The sequence below is a fragment of the Lepisma saccharinum genome, unplaced genomic scaffold, assembly GCF_977018435.1.
Source record: "Lepisma saccharinum unplaced genomic scaffold, izLepSacc3.1 HAP1_SCAFFOLD_341, whole genome shotgun sequence".
NCBI classification, from domain to species: Eukaryota; Metazoa; Arthropoda; class Insecta; order Zygentoma; family Lepismatidae; genus Lepisma; species Lepisma saccharinum.
This window is the reverse complement of record NW_028143065.1, coordinates 170,204-192,247: the sequence shown is the minus strand read 5'-3', so window position 1 is coordinate 192,247 and position 22,044 is coordinate 170,204. Positions and strand designations below refer to the sequence as shown.

The 22,044-nt window shown below is 34.5% G+C and overlaps 1 protein-coding gene across 1 annotated transcript in view; it reads left to right on the top strand.

The window, feature by feature from the left end:
* The first annotated feature begins 1,689 nt into the window (after positions 1-1,689).
* IntS3 (integrator complex subunit 3) overlaps positions 1,690-22,044 on the top strand; it is a 50,252-nt gene continuing 29,897 nt past the window's right edge. The window contains exons 1-11 of the mRNA XM_083116058.1: positions 1,690-1,955; positions 3,900-4,067; positions 4,860-5,125; positions 5,788-6,059; positions 8,612-8,757; positions 13,377-13,608; positions 14,271-14,350; positions 16,173-16,365; positions 16,700-16,873; positions 17,738-17,873; positions 19,689-19,832. Of these exons, the coding sequence (XP_082972184.1) occupies positions 1,881-1,955; positions 3,900-4,067; positions 4,860-5,125; positions 5,788-6,059; positions 8,612-8,757; positions 13,377-13,608; positions 14,271-14,350; positions 16,173-16,365; positions 16,700-16,873; positions 17,738-17,873; positions 19,689-19,832 (1,886 nt within the window). The 5' untranslated portion in view covers positions 1,690-1,880. The remainder of the gene's footprint in view (positions 1,956-3,899; positions 4,068-4,859; positions 5,126-5,787; positions 6,060-8,611; positions 8,758-13,376; positions 13,609-14,270; positions 14,351-16,172; positions 16,366-16,699; positions 16,874-17,737; positions 17,874-19,688; positions 19,833-22,044) is intronic.

The following is a 22,044-nucleotide window of genomic DNA, read 5'->3' as shown; positions in this document are numbered from 1 at the left end:
ATTATTCTTCAACAACTCTTCTTTCCGTTCATAGACTTTGTGCAGTTATATTAGGTAACATGTTCATAGAGTACTCAAAGAAGAAATACTTCCGCAGGGTCCCACGTAAAAATTCAAGCTTCCGTCCGACACCAGACAGTGTAGTTCCCTCCTGGTCGGATCTTGTATCGTCAATTAACATAAGCGTGATATCCACCCTGCTCCCGAGAAGTGTAGAACTAATAACAAATCTTCATTTAACATGACAGATGACAGCTACTAAAATCTGGTCATTTCCCTCGGTGCTCCTCGCCCCATAGAGAATGCAGTTTCTCCGCCACTGCGTCGTTTATAGTTGCTAGTTTTAACTTTTCGTTGACAGTGTTTATCGTAGGAGTTTAATCGCGACGATGAGGATGAATGGTGAACTGTTGAAATGGATCATGGAAGAAACACAATGATATCTTCGTGCTTTAACCAAGGATCGAAGCTGGGATCTCTGGTTTGTAGTGCCGTACGCTAATCACTTCCCCGCGGAAGTCCCCGTGTGTGCTCCTTTATCACTTTCGTCTTATTATTATTCGCCTTCATCGTCGCAATCTAAACGGACAGAGAAGCGACATAAAATAAGGGAGAATACAAACACTACGTTCTAATTTTGTGATTTGTTGTTGCTTTTCTGCCACTTTTGGCTAATCGCGACAATGAGGATATGTGATGATTAGGTGAAGGGACACTCACCAAGAACAGGGCTTCCTCGAGGTCGTAATGTTGTCGACTTATAAACAAGGGGTCCCGGTTCGATACCCGGTGGCACTGGTGTACGGATGGGGCTACAACTCCCTACGAAATTGAGAGGAGTCAACATTTTCAAGTAAATGCAGTAAAGACACCGATTGCCATTTTTAAGAGTGGAAAGTTCTAATAAGCCTCTAAAAAGCAGCTATATGCTAAGCCACCTTTACAATTACACCTGAAAAAAATCTTGCGTACGCCAGTGCCTGGTGGAGACCCACAATGGTTCGGATCCCACTTTAAAAATTATGCTGTCCCGATTGGCCTATCTGTGCTTAATATGAGATTAAAAATAAAAACTCACCACAAGAACACCCATGCCTGGACACGAACTCGGGAACTTCGGTGGCGAGATCCGAAGTCGACCATTGAGCCGGCTACGTATACAACTACGGTAAACTGAACTTTCAAAAAATAAAAACAAACGGCCTCCCAACATTGTGAAATAAAATTACGCCACTGAAAAATAATATTTTTTTACACTGATCACAACAGTGTTACAACGTTTTAAAAATTCTTTACGTGAACAGTTCATCGCGGATGAATAGCAATATAAAGTGACTTTACGGACTTCGTCAATAGTTGTCTGCTACAAATGTTTTCCTCCCCTCCCCTCTCCCATGACAACGTGGTTTAAAATACACCTATCTGTTGTGTTTTTGTGATGTTTCTATATATTGATAGGACGATTATTCTCACACTGTACATAACAGAGTCGCCTATAAGCAAGACGATCACATGTAATTACTAAGCTACATTGGGCAAATATTGTCATCACTCATCTGCACTACAAAAAAACTCATTTTATTGTACATCTCATTGACTAATTTTGTTCATTCGTGCTTGTCGTTAAAACTCGTCCCTCGTCACTCTTTTTACGTGATAAATCAGTTAAACTGGAGTAAAGACGTTATTTATTGTGTGAGTTGCTTGGGTTTGTGCCAGGTTATATTGAACTATTTACTTTCACCGATTTACACAAAATGTCACATCTTTGTATTCATCCGCAACCTTAGCAAGCATTTTGAGGAGAGAAAGATGTGCGGAAGGATGTGAGCCGTTTAAAATTCGTGTCAGTGATAAACTCTTTATCCCTTTGTAAAGGAATGGAGCAGACGAAATCAACAACATCTAGATTATTTGTCACATCAATCGTGGAAAGTAGAGATGACTTAGATGAGGTAAATTTATCATATAGTCATATTGACTTCCAGTTACGATGGCAGCCATAATGGCTCCACAATTAATGCATTTAGGATGATCGGTAGATGTCACTAGTAGTATAGATGGAGGATCCTTTGAACAAGTTACTTGATACATGTGCACGTAGTGCAAAGTTTTTGTTATAATTTTAAAGGGAACTAAAGCATTGATTTAAAGAGTAAATCCTATAATAAAAAAATATTCAACTTCATCCTATGAATGTAGATATATTTTGGCAGTAAATAAAAATAACGTACGGAAGTGGTGTAAGTGCTTATGAGCCGGGACAAAACAAAAAGTCGGTGAAATTGATAAAAATCCCCTCCTCTCGAGTAGTATATCAGTTACACCGTATTCTAAAGCGGGACCACTTAAAAGTGACAGGGTGCAACAAGTTTAAAAAAATTAGAACAGCATCAACTCGTACACGGACAAGGGCCTTAACGATATAGTAGTACATTGCCTTGTATCATCGGTTTCAGAGTTCTATTCCCTAATAGGGACTCGTTGCATCAAATTTAGGCCCAACAATCTTGTGTCAAGGAATGTGCACCAAACAACCTATTTTGTACCACTCTAGTAATATTTTACTTGCATGAGATTAAGATACATGCGCAGTTTTATAATACATAGAGCAGCAGTGAAGTAATTTCATGTTACAGGGAAAATTATGTGAAGTGCTTTAATTTATGGTGAAAATGAGGGCTAGTGATCAAGTGTACACCCTAAAAAACTTAACACTTTTTTTTATATTTGACACATTTTAGTATTTTACGTTACATAAATTTATTTCAACATACAGAAACCACAAAAAGCAATAGCTATATTTAGTGGCAAAGCATGACCAGCATTCATTCAATTCCTCATATCCTGTAGCAGTTTTACTTTTTTTGCATGAAACATTGCATGCACACAATCCAATGACAGATCCAGATGTTACAGCTGGGAGGGGCAACTTTAACTCTGGTAACTCACTTTACCGAGAGTCAATTCTACATTTGCAGTGTTTTATATAAACAATATATAGTACTGTAAACAGAAACTAGGCTGGCTTCCATATTTCAGAATTTAGTTCATATAAGAAAATGGCAAAATAACTCTGCGGTATAAGTGATTTCACATATATGAGCCACATTTTGGACCAAATATATTGTTTCGTGTGTGTGTGGTTTCTGTATCTTGAAACATGTTACATATTGCACAAAGCATCAAAATGGAAGCTGTGGTGGTCTAGTCAGTAAGGTGTCTGATTGATGTAAGGTTGGAATTTTTCCAGCCTTGTCCCCACATAAAGTGGCTACGGGGCTCACCCAGCCTCATATAAATGTGTACCCGGGGGTAATGGCAGTCAGAGCATGGTGCTGATCACATCACCTCCAAAATGGTGTAGATCGAGAAAGTGTGGGGTCCTCCCCCCCACACATCACCTAAGTGTGCCTTCATGGCATGGGGAACTTTACTTCTTTTTTTTACCTTTATAAAGCATCAACATCTATTGGTTGTAAAAATTACATAATATTCTTGAGGGCACATGTAGTCACTGGTCTCAGCACATCTGCATCAGTTGAGGCAGCTACATTGAGATCTTCATTTCACACTGCAAAGTTTTATACTTGTGTAAACAAGTAAATGCAGTGTGAAACACATGTGATCCCGTAGTTGTAAATTTTAACCAATTTCTCAGTGCAATTATTTAATTATTTAATCTCTATTAAAATAATAAGCACAAAAATTGTGAAGTTATCAGTATATTGTATACAATTTCCTGCCATTTCTTCCATTATGTTTTTTTTTCTGCCCACAACAATCAGTTGGTTGTTAGTAATTTGTACAGAAATGCTTACGAGTTCTTTAAGTCTCGCTGAGTTTTGATTGATTGATCTTGTGCCCTCGTTTCATGTAGTGTGTTTCTTTTGTTCCAGAAATTTGATAGATGTTACAGTGCTCTGCAGAATCTCATATCAGGCTTATCCGATAAAGAAGCCCATGATGCTCTTAACAGTGCAGTCTGCAAGGATTCACGCTCCCATGAAGAAACATCCCTTGGTCTACTAGTCGTCATTCTCACAGAGCCAAATAATGCTGCAAAGGTGAGTTCAGAATACAAAATCACATGTACCGTGAGAATTGTCGCATTTTTTTTTCATTTACATATTACTAATTTGTGCTGGTAGATAGAAACTGTAACACAGTGAATGAATAAGACTTCATGTGATGAATGCTAAACTTTTAAAACTGGAATGTTGTCTAAATATGGACAGTATTCATTGTTGATATGCAAATTTCAAAGTTTTTAACCAACCCCATGGCAGAGTGGTTACGACAGTATGCTACGATGCCAGAGGTCCCTGGTTAGACTTTTGACCTGGCCATGGGTGTTCTTTGTGAGTGTTCCTTCATTACTTTAATTTACATCCTTAATTCTCATCTTCGCAATTAGCCAAAAGTGGCAGAAATGCAAAGTAAAATAACCCAAATAAAAGGAAATCAGTTTTGGTTGAATGAAATAATTTTAATGTCGTAAAAAATAAAGGTGCATTTTTATATGCAAGGATATTGGAGCAAATACGTTACATTTTTATTCGCTTTCTCCTCCACTTTTGTTTCTGGCCCTTACAAACAAGTCCATCAAGTATCAATATGTTCAAGAATTGTCATAGGCTATACCGTACAATGAGATTTCATAGATCATATGTTATTAAGTCTTTGTGTCTAAGATGAATATGTTCTTACAAATGACTGAATATATGCAACTTAATGCTGGCTGTAATTGAATAAATTAATTTGAATTGCACTCTTTTGGTGGAAAGTGGCATTCAAAAGCACTATACAAAAATTACTCCTTGGCTCAACAGTGCTAATACCAGGATTTTTTGTTGCAGAGTTACCGTGACCTGACTTTTATCACCCGCGATGGGTTGAGCTTGGTGCTTGTACATTTGACGCAACTAGTTGTTGAAAGGTTCTCCAGGCTCCAAGATGTGGTGCGACAGCAGTTGATGTGGATGCTGCGAGAAATGATAAAGAATGCTGTCACCGGGGTGGATGGCTTGTGTTTTAATCTTATGCGGCACATTGCAGGTGGAAACATTTCTCAAAGGAATATTTCGTTGGCAGAGGCATTGCTTGACATATATGCAGAAAATAGGTAAGTTGGGGTCCTACTTTCTGATTGTCATACTCTGATATTATTGTTATATGCATGGATTGAATTCTGCTTGCCGGCAGCCTGTTTTTTCTTTCTTTTTGTAATTTTTCATGTAGAAAATACATTTATAGTGTTTATATTTACACATTTTTAAGTAGATTTGGATTGATAAGTTTTGTCACCTTGGTATATCCACACATTCTTTCCTCTCCTGCATGTGTACAATTTTGCCAGGCAAAAAAAAAAAAAAAGTGCTTCAGACAGTGGCAACTGCCGAGTGTGGCCACATGCTCTACCTACTTTTCACAACTACATTTCTTGCAGATTAATAGTTTTCGTGCCGTAGTTTGTTGTGTAATAATTATGGAAATTGACAAGAAAAATTGATTTTTTCTACTTTAAGATGTTATATTTGGGTGAGTGAGAGAGATTATGATACAATGGCGGTACTTAATATTTCAGAAAAACAATGTGTTTGTGCTTGATTTAAAACTAATGATTTACAATACTATTTTTATGTGTCATCCTAATGTTATGTAGACATTTAAGCCTCTCCACAATCTTACACTTACATGGCTGTTAGTTTTTATTTTATAGTTTGAGATAATTATAAATATGTACATTAAGTCTTAACAGTACAATATATATTTTTTTACTTTCAGGATCTGGCTTGATAAGTTTCCATTTTTGGTTGCATCAGTTGTATATACGTATCTTCGTCTGATAGAGGACCACGGAGGTGTCCCGTTGGCACCTTTACGGCAGAAAGAAGTGACATTTACAGTGAATTTGTTACGGGAAAAGTTTGCTGATTGTTTGATTATTGGAAGAGACTTAGTGCGGCTTTTGCAAAACATTGCAAGAATACCGGAAGTTGAACAACTGTGGAAGGACATCTTAACAAACCCCAAGTCATTGTGCCCTACTTTTAGTGGTATGAATTTAAGTGTTGTGTATTTTGAATAGAGATCACCATGAGTATTGTTGTTGCTTATAATGAATGTTTAATGCTTTGTGTGACACTAATCTAGTGCAAAGTGTACATGTGTGTTTTAATTTATTATTTTAGTAATGCATAGACTTGTAGTAGATATGTAGGAAGCCTTGATCCAGAAATTTTGCTGATGTTGATACAGTCAACTACTAAGAACTAGCAGTGGACTGATTCACAATATTAAAAAAATACAAACATCTAATAAAGATTGCATATGTAAAGATCCATATTTTCACATGGAAATACAGTATTTAGATGATTGATTAATTCGCTTAATTTTACTTCGGTTTTTGTGGTACTTTTGGCTAATTTGCGAAGCTGGGGATGAGTGATGATGTGATGAAATTGATGAATGGACACTCACACTCATTCATTCCCAGGCTGGGATTCGAACCCAGGACCCCTGGTGTAATAGTGTGCTGTGCTAACCACTGCCATGAGGCCGGCCCTATTTAGATGATGTAACCAATTGTAATGAAGGAAGTGTTCCTTCAAAGTTGATTGGAAAACCAATACAAATTGCAGACTGAAAATATGGATCTTTACATATGCAATACTTAAACTGCATTTACCACTCCAACTATGAATGTAATAATGTAGTGATACATTCATCTCCTTAACATATATTTTTTCTTGTATGTACGCATTGCTTCCATTGTAGAATTATTTCTCTTGTAGTCTATGGTTATTACAAGCATAAAAGCACAGTTTTTCGTTGTGACCTTTCAGGAGAACACACGCTCCCTTCATCAGACATTTATTTTTAGTTTTAAAGATACAGTTAAAAAAAAGGGTTAAAAATTTTTAGCAAAAAAAAGAATCAGTTATACAATGGATCTTGTCAATGTTACATTGTTCTAATATAGCAACTTAACTTTGAAATAAGCAGTCTGTTTTATTATTATTTCAGAACAAATTTTGATCACCTTTTTATAAAAATTATGAATCCCATATATCATCAGGCAATTCAAAATCATCATTGGTTTCACAAAGATTCTTGATGATTCACAAGGATTGTTGATGTTTTTCGTTTCATTAAATGTTAAAGGTGGTGGCCTATTTCACTTGTGAAAAAGAAAACTCCATAGTGGGTCTATGTTGCCATTTTCATTATTTAATTTATTTGTGTTCTGCAATGAACGAAGCTTCTCAGACATTTAAATCTTTGTTTCCCATCATACTTTTTAATTATATGGTTGTCCTCAATGATGTGAGCTGACAAACCTGTCTTGGCTTTAAATTTGTAATGTCCAAACCATGTTCGTGCCATCTTATTGCCATTTTCCTCCTTTGTCCTACATAATCCTTTGAACATGAACAACTTATATGATATATTCATGTGGTTTCCACATTTGGTACAGATTTTCTCATTTTGTTTTCATTAAATGTGCATTCGAAACTCCTTGGTGATCTAAAAACAATTTTGAAATTAAATCTAAAAAAATTTGCAATTTTATGTGAGGATCCCTTGTGGAAAGGAATACAAACAGATTTCTCATCCTTGTCCTCTTTCCTTTTTTCTCTTAGTTTTCTTGTAACTCTTTTTTTTTATTTGATTTGGTTTATTCTGTTAGTGCTAAAACCATTTTGTTTTGCTATACAGAAAATCTTTTCTTCTTCATTTTTGGTATCCTTATTATTAGAACATAGTTTTTGAACTCTCAGAAAGTTTTTGAGCTCTCAGGAAAAAAATTAAAAATGCATTATCCTTTCTTATATGAGAATGTTCTGAATTGGCATGGATGTATTGTATAACTGATCCTTTTTTGTTAAAAATTTTTGACCATTGTTATAATGGTATCTTTCATCAAACTAAAAGTAAATGTGATGAAGAGAGCATGTGTTCTCCTGAAACATCACAATGAAAAACTGTTTTTTTTTTTTATGCTTGTAATAACCGTAGACTACAAGAGAAATAATTAACATATATGACCATGATTCTGCTGTTTTGTATTAGGAAAGCACTGCATATTTAGAAATTTATTTTAGACAGAATAGTTTAATTTACTTATATTTGTACTAATACAAGGAGCACAATTTGTCTTTTCTCATCTGTAACATATATATACAGGGTGGACCATTTAAGTTGATAACTCGAAATGTCTTACATTTCAAAAGGAATGTTTTAAATAAAAGTTAATTGTCTTAGAGGGGAAAGAGAATGCCATTATGTATGTTTGAGTAGGCGGCTATTTTGAAGGTGTCTGTTGTTTTTTTAAATGGAACCTAACTAATATTTTTGTTTAATATCTTTATTCCTCGTGCAAAAATAAACAACTTTTGTGGAAACCATTTTTCCATTGGATAGTGCTGATGATACATTCAGTACGGTCCCAACATAGCAAAATATTAATAAAATTTTCCTCACTTACATTTTCGTGGATATTAAGTTTTTCCAGCTCGATCCCCTGAAAATTGTAAAATTGAGGTTACTCTGTATATAGTTTCTTCACAAATAAGATTTAAAAATTTGTGTGTTTACTGTTTTACAGGAGTTTTGCAACTTTTACAAACCCGCACATCACGGAGATTTCTCCAATCAAGAGTTACGCCAGACATGGAGAAAAAGATTTATTTTCTTACTGGTCAAGTGCGATTTGGTTCGCACAAACGTTATCAAGACTGGTTTCAAAGGCAGGTAGGTTGAATGTAGATTTGGTACTTGGTTGCAAGAAAGATTACAGAATTTTTAATTATGGTTTATTTATTTCTGTACTGTCACATCATGAATACTGCACATGATATTTCAGTTCTCTTGTTTGTTCATTAGTATACACATGAATGCATGACATACTCAAATTACAAAACAATATGTCCATTGTTACTTTTTAACAAGTGGAGATTGAAAAAGTCCTTTGTTACTCATCGTAATATGGAATAGATTAATAAAAATAGATAAAACTCCTAAAGCATTGCTTTCATTTGAAAAATTTAAATTTTACATGTAATAATGGGAATAAGCAACACTTCAAGCAATGTGGGACAATTAAGGTTAGGAGGAAGGGGAGGGCACACAGGGGTGTGTTCCATTTTCTTCTTTGACTAATTATTGGGAAGCTCAATGTATAAATTTTACCTCCACTAAATGCTCTGTCTTTAAGAAAGAAAACAATACCTATTTCATCTAACAGAAAATACATAGTAATAGAGAGATGATTTTTTTTGTAAAAAGCATTGCTTCAAAAGTTACTATCCATACAGGCTTACATGCGAGAGAGGTTTCTTTCCGCTAAAGGTTAGCACCCAAATCTGCAATAAGTCCAATTGCTAATGTCTTTGGAAGGGTTATCGTGCCTGATAAATTCCTCTTCAAGTAAACATTGTGGAATTACAATACAATACAATATATTTATTCATCGTTAGACATTGTACAATGCAATAGATGTCGTCAGTTATTGGTTACATATTTGTTATTGTATATATGTAAATATATAATTATATATAGAGAGAGGGATTACATGGAACTACAATATGTTATAGATACTAATATGAGAGTATATGCATATATAAAGTAAGAGTACATAGACATAAGACAATTATAATATTAGTGACGATGAAATAATATAAATATGGCAGTGGCAATATACATAGCAATAATTCATAAAACAGGAAATAAACAATACAATACATTCTAGAATATTAAATCATTTTTGGGATGGATTTCGAATTCTTCTAGATTGTAGAAGACCTTTTCTTTTAACCAGGGTTGAAGTACACTTTTAAATTTTTTAAGAGAGACACTGTGAGCAGCTTCTGGTAACATGTTGTATAACTTAATTCCTAAATACTTATAACTATTTTGTGTTTTACTTAATCTGATTGATGGTGTGTCGAGCTTGTAACAGAATCTTGTATTGTGTCCATGCACAGTGTCTCTTGCGTTATAATTATGTACATTTTCTTTTGTATACACTAGACAGGTAAATATATATGAGCTTGGCACAGTCATTATCTTTAGTTCTTTAAAGAGATATTTACAGGAAACAGACTGATCAAAGACTCCTGCCATGCTTCGTAAAGCTTTTTTCTGCCAGATAAATACATCCCCAGCACCAGATGAGTTTCCCCACAAGAGAATTCGATAAGTCAGAAGGCTATGAAAATATGCATAATATGATTGCAGCAACAAATCCTTGCTAATGCATGTTCTAAGCTTTTTAAGTAGAAATACCACCCTGGCAAGTTTGGAACACAGGTGATTTGTTTGCGACTCCCAAGATAATTTGGAGTCTAAGTGTAAACCAAGAAGTTTTACAGAAGTCCATTCATGGCCATTTCCTAATGTAAAAAATATTTTCTCTGTTTTATTTTCATTAATTGTAAGTTGATTTGTTTCAAACCAAAAAGTGGACCTTTCCTCTATTTCCTTATCAAGCTTCTCAACTGTAAATTTGTCACTGCCCACTGTAAGGAATGTGGTATCATCTGCATATAAAACAGTCTTATGAGGAATAATATTAGGTAAGTCATTTATATAAATATTGAACAACAATGGGCCGAGGACAGAACCTTGCGGAACTCCATTTTTTATATTTAAGAATTCTGATTTTATGTTGTCTACAGTGACCATTTGTTGTCTATTTGATAAGTAGGATTTTATTAGAGCAAGTTCCGTTTCTTTGATGCCATAGAAGTGTAATTTTTTTATTAATATTTTATGGGAAACAGAGTCAAAGGCTTTACTCAGATCGATAAGTGTTGCACTTACAGAAAGTTTGGATTCAAATGCATCTAACACTGTGGAAACAATGGTTTCATTCGCTTTCACAGTGGATAGATGGGCTCTGAAACCATATTGTGCACTTGTATATAAATTATTATTTGTGAAATAGCTATCGAGTTGATTATATAAACAGTGTTCTATAATTTTGGAGACAATGGGAACAAGTGATATAGGATGGTAATTGTCGGGGCTCGATTTATCACCCTTTTTATACACGGGTATGACGACCGAGAGCTTGAGGCAGGAAGGAAAGTGCCCACAATACATCATCCAGTTTATGAGAATGCAAAGTGGGTACTGTAGAATATCAATGATTCTTTTTAAAATAAAGTTCGACATTCCATAAAAGTCTTCCGATTTTGAATTATTTAGTTTTTGTGCTGCTTTTAAAATATCAGCAGGTTGGGTCTCATGCCACCGGAAGTCAGTCAAAATGTTACCGATGTCTTGTGACATGAGATTATTATATTCATAATCAAATTGATTCATAGAATTGTGGTTTGTATCCAATTTGTTACCTACCCTGATAAAGAAATCATTAAATTCGCTTGGAGTAATTGGAACATTTTCTTTTCTTCTGGGTTTCCCTCTGCCTAATTCTGCCTTAATGACATTCCAAGCTGCTTTGCATTTATTATTGGAGTTATTAATAAATTTATCATTTGCTGTGCATTTAGCTTTTCTAATTTCTGATCTGTAAATATTTCTTAATTTGATATATTTGTTCTTATCTGCGTTACCATTTTTAAAACCATTATAATACATCATAAGCAAGATTTTTAATTTACTCAAGTGTGGATTATACCATTGACCTAAGTGTCTTTGTTCGCGTTTAGCTTTAATTGGTTTCTCCTTTTTTTGAACTCTAGGACAGCAGTCGTTACATATATCAGAGATGGTACTCATAAATTTCTCAAATAATGCATCGACATTTGCACTTGAGAAAATTAAATGAATCCAATCAACGTCTTTTAATTTGTTTCTTAGTATATTCAGCCTGTTATCATTAATTAGTCTAACAGATTTAATTTGTTTATGTATAGTATTCAGAGGTATATTATTGTTCAATTTTAACCATAAGCCTTTGTGGTCCGTTAAATAAAATGTATTGAATATCCCTATCTCATAGCAGTATTTATCTAGGTTTGTTAAAATGTTATCTAGACAAGAGTCTAGTCTTGTTGGCCTATTGTTTGCGCAGTAATAGTTGAAAGATTTTAAAATATTTAGAAGATGTATTTGCTTAGGGGTACTGTTTCGAATGTCAAAATTGATGTCTCCAAGAATAATTATTTTATGTTTGTTAAAGTTTTTGTCTAGGTACGAAATAATATTTTGCACACACTCGATAAAAAATTCTACATTACTTTCAGGTGCTCTGTACACTGAGATAACAATTGTTCTTAAATTTGGCAGTGACATAGCAGCCACTTCAAAACACCATTCTATGCAAAACTGACTAACATCTAAGATTTTAAAGCTGGTATCTAGGTTGTCACTGATATATAGTGATACACCACCATGATTCATATTTGATCTGCAATAGCCAGTAATTAACCTGAAACCTGGAGGTACATATATTTGCAATTCTTCATCCCGTAGCCAGTGTTCGTTTATGCTTAAAATACAGTTATTTATTCCCCCCATTAATATTTCTAGTTCATCTAATTTATTTCTAATGGATCTAATGTTCAGATGCAGTAGTAAGATATCATTTCCATTACAAGGTGGTATCCCTAACTTGGCTTGCCGTAATAATCGTGTTTGAATATTTTCGTGGATTAATCTCGCATCATAATTATGAATTGGATTGTCCACCACCCGACTCAGTGAGGGCCTGTCTTTGCTTATGAGGCCGGGTGGGGCAGAAAGTTTCCCTGCTTTGGTTCCGTTTCTTGCCATTTCAGCTCGATAGGTTTGGAGCTTTTACTTTCATTAAGAGTGCCTTCTGAAGGATATTGTTACTTTGAAGGAAAGAACAGAATTTCAAGGGGAGGAGGAATGAATATTTTTGTTTACAGACACTACACACCCAGAAGCATTCAACTTGTATCAAAGTATTTACAAACAAAAGTTCCTACATATCTAAAGTACCTAGTGTATTTTTTGATTGAGTTCATTAATGGAAAAAAAAACATTAATTTGTTAGTACCCAATGCATGAATATTATATTTTGCTGTGCATACTTATATTTGCACAAACAGTACACACTGTTTTTCAAGGAAAGTTGCAGGATGTTTGAGTAAATTATATTTATTCTTTCCAGAAAGATTAATAGAATACTTAATTTAAGGAGACTTAACCAGGGTAGAACATACCAAATGTGCGTGGAAAGAAACTGAAATTTACACAAATCTTTAATGCAGTGGAAACTACAAAATTAGTTTCTGATGTTCATTTGTACATTTTTAAGTTGTGTTTTTGGCAATCATGTTAATTTTCAACATCAAAATAAAATTTTCTCTGATGACTATTAATGCCATTTTTGGTTTGTAGTAATGACTGCATATTCATGAGCTTATCTGTTCTTGCAGTATTTGGCTACACCAGAGTCGCAGTCCCTACGATGTGATCTCATTAGGTTTATAGTTGGGGTCATCCACCCAACAAACGAGTTGCTGTGCTCCGATATAATTCCCCGTTGGGCTGTGATTGGATGGCTCATAACGACATGCACTTCGAATGTTGCAGTATCAAATGCTAAGCTGGCATTGTTTTACGACTGGTTATTCTTCGACCCTGAAAGGGATAACATTATGAACATAGGTAAGGTGCATCTAGTGTTTTCTTCCAGTGTGTTTTGAGTGTCATGAAATACGTATCTGGTTCTTTGATTTTGCTACGATCATGTTATTGACACAATTCGTGAAATATATACTGTTTTACAACGTGCTTATATTATACTCTTTCTTCCTAACCTGATTCAGAACATGTGCTGATTTGGCTGAGTATTCTAGAGGTTTGAAGCAGAATATCTAGAGTATACCAGTCTCTGTGGCATAATTTTTAGTGTAACATGCAATGATCTTAGGTTCAAACCCTGGTCATCCATGGATGCATCATTGTGTGTGTCCAGCCACCAGTTCATTGTTCATGCTCATTGTTGACCCACGAGGTAGACAAGAGACTGAAAATATATCCAAATTCAATAAACAGAATGGTAATTTAGAGAAGATTGTTGGAGATAAGTAATTCTCCCCATAGGGCTACTAGTAATAAAGTCTTATGTGGTAGAATCTCTGTCCAGCAGTACATTCATTTGATAAAAGTGTCAGGAAAGTGACACTAGATAACAAATCAAATCAAATTTTAATTTTTTGAAATTTAGAACTCTATATAAAGTAATCCCAAGTTGTGTTGTCTGTTTTGAAGAAAATGCTTTGATGTAACTTGACGTTCTTTATTTACAATTTTCTTTTTTTCCACAGAGCCAGCTATACTTGTAATGCATCATTCAATGCGATCTCATCCAGTGATCACAGCTAGCCTGTTGGACTTCCTTTGTAGGGTAAGTGGAATTATTTTGCTATTAACAAACCATATGTTTAAGGGGAAGAATGACATACATATTCCTCGAGGTCCTTCTCTCTAAGACAGCTGGGGAGCACTGTTGCCAACTTAGCTATTTTGTGACCAGATCTGGTTCTTTCGTGCACTCGTTTGGCTGTGAACTGTGGCACCTGTACCCTGCCCCACTATGATGCCATCACTGGTCCCGGCCCACGCAGACCAACTTTTGACATGTGTATACATTTTGCACATGACGTGATATTATTATATTGGCTGCATCATCCCACCCCCTCTTACCTCCCCAGCTACTTTTATTTAGGGTTGGCTGAGGTGAAGATTACAATATTGTTATCCGGTAATCCCTTGTTTTCGATTTCATACAACCATCAGTGTCAGTGGATTATTTCGGTGGGTGATGCCATCAGATCCAGACGGTGAAAACTAAGAATAGATTGTCATCACTTTAAAATTACCGGTAATAGTAGTGCCCCCTACCCCCTTGACAACTAAAATTACCATGGGAGGCACTTTATCCAGCCTTCTTTAATGTAGGTCAATTTTAGCTCAATTTAAAGTGAAATTTAGCTCTTTTATGTGCATCAGGTTTGGCAACACTGCCAGGATGACCGTAGGAGGCAAGGAGAAATGCATTACGTTTATTGGAGAATTATTTTATTCGTTTTCTTGGGGATATCAAACTTCCAATGCCGAAAAAAAAAACAAAAAAAAAATGATCAGGTGGAGGATCCATTGAAGATGAGATTTGTGCTAGCAAGAGTCAAAACTTCCATTTCTTTAGTCATAACTTGAATGTGAAGTTGTCTCTCCATAAGGAATACATGGCATTCTGTAAATATTTATTCACCATATTTTTCAAGCACTGTATCTAGCTTAATAATCAACTTTAAAAACCGCTTCCACTTGCAACATGGAGAGAAATTCATACTCTCAAATTATGGGTGGATTTTCTTTAGTAGCAGTGCCCATTCCGACGATATTTAAATATATGCATGCCTTGTCACACCTCACCTTAATTTCTGAAAGTATTTTGTTTGCAGAAATAGTCAATCTGTTTTCCAGATTGTGTGCTGTAGAATTCCTCATTCACTCCAGGCAAATAGTACTATCACTTTGATTTTCCTTTCATCACCATAATTAGTCAAAAGATGGGAATAAACAGTGGTAATTAATCAAACAACTCTGGATCCCGCAATTAATTTTATTGCAAAAATGCAACTTCATTAAATTCTTGCATTTAAATACTTAATAAAAATTTAATCATTTTAGAACCTTTATATAATTGTGGGATAAAGTGTTCTTTTAAGCAACTCTGTCTTCTGATATCAAGCTAAACATTTTTTTTAAATGTTGAGTGAAGAAATAGTTTAAGAATAATTTTTGTCTGTATTGTCCTTGTACATTCCTGTTAAAATAATGTTCTTAATTCTGTTGGATTTACTACTTTGAACTACTTTGAAAAGGAGTACAAAAATTGAATTATCGTAAAATTGTGTTCCCACGGTGTAGTTTTTTCTTAAACTTGTGTTACTTTAAATTTGAAGTTAGAAATACTGGGAATCACTTTTTTTGTTGTTATTCTTAGAGATATAACTTAGAATCTGTCTAACCATACCCCAGATGAAGCTTTTATTTTTGAAAATATTTTTACTGTTTTCAAGACACAAGTGAATGTACAACCCCTCCCCTTCTCTCTATTCCTCTCTTGTTCTCCATTCCTAATATTTCAGGTTAAGTAAAAATGCATTTTTGTTCTGCAGTTTTTTTGTTGGTAACTGGGTCATCTTTTTTTATTCTTTCAGATTATACCAAGCTTCTATCCACCTCTTGCGGAGAAAGTGAAGAATGGGATTTTCACATCCTTGCGGCAAATTTTAGAGAAGAGAGTTTTACCAACATTGGGTCCATTGTTTGACAACCCTAAGTTGGATAGGGAGCTAAGAACAATGGTTAAGGAAACTTTTAAAGAGTTCTGTTCCCCACCTATGACAGAAGGTATGTTTGTTGGAGGGCACAAGACTTTTGTTTATACACTTAGTAAGGAAAATTGGACAACGAAAGTGTCATTTTGATTTTTTTATATCTTTTGAATATTAACAGTGTAGCATTTTAAATTGACTCTATGCAGTTTGAAATACACACATTGTACAACAATGTTCTGTTTACATATTTGGGGAATTACATTGTAAGGTAATCTATTCCTTGTATCAGTAAGAACTTGATGCTAGTGGTTAATATTTTATGCACATTCATCAAGTCATTTTTTCTTTGTATCCCATGAGCTTGAAAGTATATATGTACACACATGACAATATTCTTTTTGAAACAGGTAAAAACGAGGAGTTCTCCACCCCACCGCCATTAGTGACACCAAGTGTGAAAGAAAATCCTCCAGATGCCACCATCTTGGATGGGCAGCCGAACCATTCCACTCCGAATAACCACCTTGGGGAGTCAGAGCCAGCATTCAGTGATGATGAGGAAGAAGACGACATTCCTTTGAGTAAGTTCAAGAATTAATATTTATTACTGGCAATTGGTAGGATTTGAGTTAAGTATCCCATCCAAAAGCATAGCATGCAAGCAAACTTTGATAATTCAGTGAAATTTTTCCACAGACCAGTGTGAATTTAGTGTAAACGTGCTATTTTATGAATATGCCATAATAAACTCTATAAAACATCTGTAATGCATAAAGTGTGTAAAGTTTTATCATCTTGTTATCAACTCGATAAATACCCACAGAAACCATACACACATCGAAAATTATTGATAGTTTTCTTTTTATCCACATAGACAAAGTTAATACCCAGCGTAAGTTTCATGTCTATTGCTTTTTGTACAAAAGTTATGTCCTTTCAAAGTCTCGGTTGTGTGACTTTTTGGACACCATATATATTGGAATATAGTTTTGAAGTTCATGTTATATGCAAGAATGTAAAGTTTTCTTCACTGTGCTTTTTTGTCTAGTAAAGGAACCTGTAGTAAAGTTGGCTACTCTCTTCCGTTTTCAAGTGCTATGTTGCGACATTAAAGATTTCTGGACTTATATTTCAGGATGGTACACTTTCGGAGAAGTGTACCTTCATAGCCAAAAAAATATCTGTAGTAATGTGCTCAATTGCAGGCTTAGACCGATACGAGACAATACAGATTAATACTGTTTATAGAAATATCAGATTGGCACATTTATCAGAAATTTTACCCATATAATGATATGCCATTGTATTGGCTGATATTGATCACGTACGACATGGTCTTTTCAGTCCAAAATAAACACTGTTAATATATTTGTCATTGATGCAGAACTTTACCCTAGTGGTAATAATTACAGGAGATTGTAATAATTGCTTTTTTTATGTTATAGAAATATTAAAAGGCAAGCTCCCTCTACCAGATCTGAAACGAGAAAATGGAGAAGTTGACCAACTGCTGGATCAGCTGGATGGTGATATTCGGACTGCAGTGGAGTCTTTGTATACCGAGAAGGATAACGAAGCCAAGTAAGTATTGATGTATAGTTAGAAATGTAACCTTATTTTTCAAATCATATTTTTGTTTTATATCCCATGAGAAAAATAACATGCATACCAGAAATGCTTAGGTAAAATTTAATGATTGGTACTTACTAGGGATGGGCCGATATGAAATTTTGGCCAATACCGATAAAGTAACGATATAAAATTTACCGATAACCGATATTCTACCGATCCGATATAAAATTAGAAATGGTCCTTTAAGAACCTGAAAGGTTTATTGACCTCTTTAATAAATGTGTGTTTCAAGGTGACTGCCGTGAAAAAGAAATTGCATGTTTAGACATGGAGGCATGGAGATTATCCATAAAAATTACAACAAAATGGCAGAATTTTGCACTAAATTATCAGATATTTATCGATACATTGGATCTGTAAAATAATTGGTAATTTTACCGATACACCGATATGCCTATATCAGCTGATACTGATAGATTACCAATTAATCAGTCCCATCCCTAGTACTTACTATTGCATTCGTTGTACAACTTAACCACTCACTTGTGTGTGTAATAACACTCGGGTTAGCCACAGGTTATTATGTATTTGGTTCATTCATTCACTCACTCATCATTCTCTGCCTTAGGCAAGTTTTTCAATGTAACCCAGGTTTGAATCTTAGCCTGGTCATGTGCGTTCTTTTTGAGTGTACCTTCATCAATTTCATCATACCATCACTCATCCTTATCCTCGCAATTAGCCTAAACTGCCAGAAAAGTGAAGTATATTGCTCTGTACGCTTCGTCACCTACTTTACTTTTATCTACCATATGATATCTTCTCCTTTCGCTGTTAACCATTCCTTCCAGTGAATCTTTAACAGCCAGTTCTCAGCCTGTGTCCCAGGCAATTACTTTCTCTCTTCTAGATCACTTGAGTATCGCTCTCCTTTCACCAACTCTTTCCAATACAGTTTTATTTCTGACTTTTTCTGTCCATTTCACATTCTCCATCCTTTTCCGTACCCACATTTCTAAAGCTTCTAGTTACTTTAGCTCACTTCTTCATAGCTCACTTCTTCTAGGTTTCTGCATCATCTTTCATTTCCCAACTTTTTCAATTGAAGCAGTAGAGATGTCATTCAGGTATAAATGATAGTATTAAAATTATAAAAATGTTCTGGTTGGAAAAGTACTTATAAAAAGGTAAAGTGCTCTCCTGTGCTTAGCACCACGCCATGAAGGCGTATGGGGGTGTGGGGGTAATGCCCCACACTTTCTTCATCCGGTCGTGAGTGGGGGTGATGTGATCAGCATCATGCCCCTGACTGCCTTTACCCCCCAGGGTTTCCCCCAGGTACCCATGTTATTCGACGCTGGGTGGGCGCCGGGGCCACTTCCATCGTTAGAAAAGTTCCCGGATTTGAACCGGCCGGGGATCGATCCCGGGACCTTTAGCATGGTAGTCAGACATGTTACCGACTGAGCCACCGAGGCCACCACATCAACATATTTTGTTGAATTTGTATACTCGTACTTTAACTTTTTCTAACCAGAGCATTTTACCATTTTATTGCTATGCGATTTTGCCTGGAAGATATCTTTACTTGTTGCTATGTTGAGTGCCTACAAAATGCATCACTACGGGTGATTTTTTTTTAGGTTTCCTTTTTTTAAATCTGTACTGAATGTGGTAATATAGATTAATATGAAGAAAGTGTTACAGTTATTTTGTTTCATCAGATGAAAAAAAAACAACTTTTCCTCAGTCATAATGTTATTTCATGTAATACTTGTCTAAGTTGAGAAGAAAGTTAGTGAATAGTGCCCTTATTTCCTTCAGGTGCGAAGCAATGGAGCAGCTAGTGCAGCTAATCATTCAGGACTGTGTGGATGGAGACGTGGCTTCAGCTTTAGGTCTGTGCCTTTGTGCAATTTTAAAAGAACAATTAGAAGACAAAGTTTTTCCATTAGAAGTAAATGATGAGTAAGTTTGTATTTTCTTCCTTCTCTATGTTATTTTGTTCTTACTTTTTTTTGTCTTTTTGCTCAACTATTTTCTTTTCAGTTCTAAACTTGCTGACTTATGGAAGGAAATAATTTATATTATTTGTTGCATAAGATTTAGGTGTGTCAATATGAAACAGGTGATCCACACAAGGATCATATTTCTTGTTTGAATTTCTGATGATAACGGTTTGCACTAGTCTTAAATATAATGAAGGTCTTTAAAGTACATTTAGATATTTAGGTGCCGTGGGTCAACCAATATGTAATATTTAGGAGAACCAAAGGTGACAAGTTAGTGGCCAAATGCAAGAAATAAAATATGTGTGAGAAATGCATATTTCTGCATGTTTAGAATTAAACAACGTGGAATTCAAATTAAAGTTAATGAAAATATCCCTTTTTTCATTGAAACTAGGGATGGGCTGATATGAAATTTGGCTGATACCGATAAAATACCGATATAGAATTGCAAATGTTCCTTGAACAAATGGTTCAGTAACCTCCTCAACTAGGTGACTACAGAGTGTTTTTCTTTGAAAGGACACTGCATATTTAGACTTCTACTTTACAAAATCAGGGCATAGGAACTATATTTTATATACATAATGAAAAAAATGGAAGATTTTTACACACAATTACAGGTTATTTATAAATAGATTGACACGATAAACTAATACACCAATATGTCTATATTGGCTGATTCTGATATAATAGTGATTCATTGTATTTGAAACTTGTGTATACTTCTGTGATATTGTTGTAACTATTATGTACAAATCAACTGTACTTTATGAAAATTAGTACGTATAACACCGAATTACATATAAATGCATTATGTACAAACAGGGTGGGTAAAAATCATTATTTTTATTTAAAGAATCATTTTTATTGATTTTTTTATTTTTAAAAAAAAACATGCTTAAAATTGCTGGTGTGCTTTTTGGCACCATACATATAGATGTCTTTTTCATAGAAAGGCTTTTTCTAGTAAACACCTCTGTAAAATATTTGAAGAGTTTGATTGAGGCAAATAAAAAAATTATAGATACATTTTTCTGTTTCTGATACTGTACCTACTATGGAAATGTTTGTTGAGTGTGTTAATGAAACAAATAATAATTTCAGTAACTTTTCTTCCAGTGAAAATAAAACATTCTGGATGTACTATTTAATTTTAACTTAAAATATTTTTATGGTCTTTGTAGCAGAATTTGGGGAATTTTGAAAATGATAGTTAGCAAAATATCAGTTGCCGTGTTTATTTACAGTTTAATAATAATGATTATTTACTGTTTAACATGATTAGTATTTTGTATATTATTCTACACAAAATGTTCGCTATTTTTACCTATAAAAATGATTAAATTTTAAATTAACTGAAATTTAAGGCTGTTTACAGTTTAAATTTCCTTCTGTATGATCTTCACCCCATCAGTATATACATTTTGTTTTCTTTCTTAGAGCCTAATAAACACAATTAAATGATTACAAGATTAATGTACTTTCACCAAAAGTGTTTCCGATATACAAAATCCTTATGTACATTATTCTATAAATTATTTATTTAAATCAAACCACCTTACATACAAATAAGGTTTAATTAACATGTTTTTAAATTATATTTTGCTGAGACCTACAGTAATTTACATATAAAACAGAATTCCACAGAACTGAGTTATGTATAAAGCAGTCTCAACTGTATTCCCATCCTTCTTTCTTCTTTCATTTTGTCAGTTTCACTCATTCCTATTGTTGTTGTTATCCTGGAGAGCTAGGAAAGTGACCTTATATAGGCAGAATATAAATACAGAAAACAAATATTTAGTGAATTTCCTCTTACGTTTCTTGCCTTTGAATTTCTGCATCGTTTTTTCAGACTGAAGGTGTGGAAATGTATCCAGCTGATATTTGGCTAAATTCAAACAGTATCAATACTGGCTTAGCTTGTTCTTGTAGCTTGAGGCACAATACAAATTACTGAAATAGAAGTACATTATTGCACTTGCATTAACTCCTTTCTACTTATATAAAATTACTCTACTTGTATACAGTTAGCATAATATCCAGTTGGGTTCAAATAGTAGAAGTGCTGATACACCTACAATGTTTTAAATTCTGATTCCAAAGCATTGACTGGCCTCCCTGATGGCATACTGGTAATGTTTGTCACCTTGTGATCGAGTCTCAGG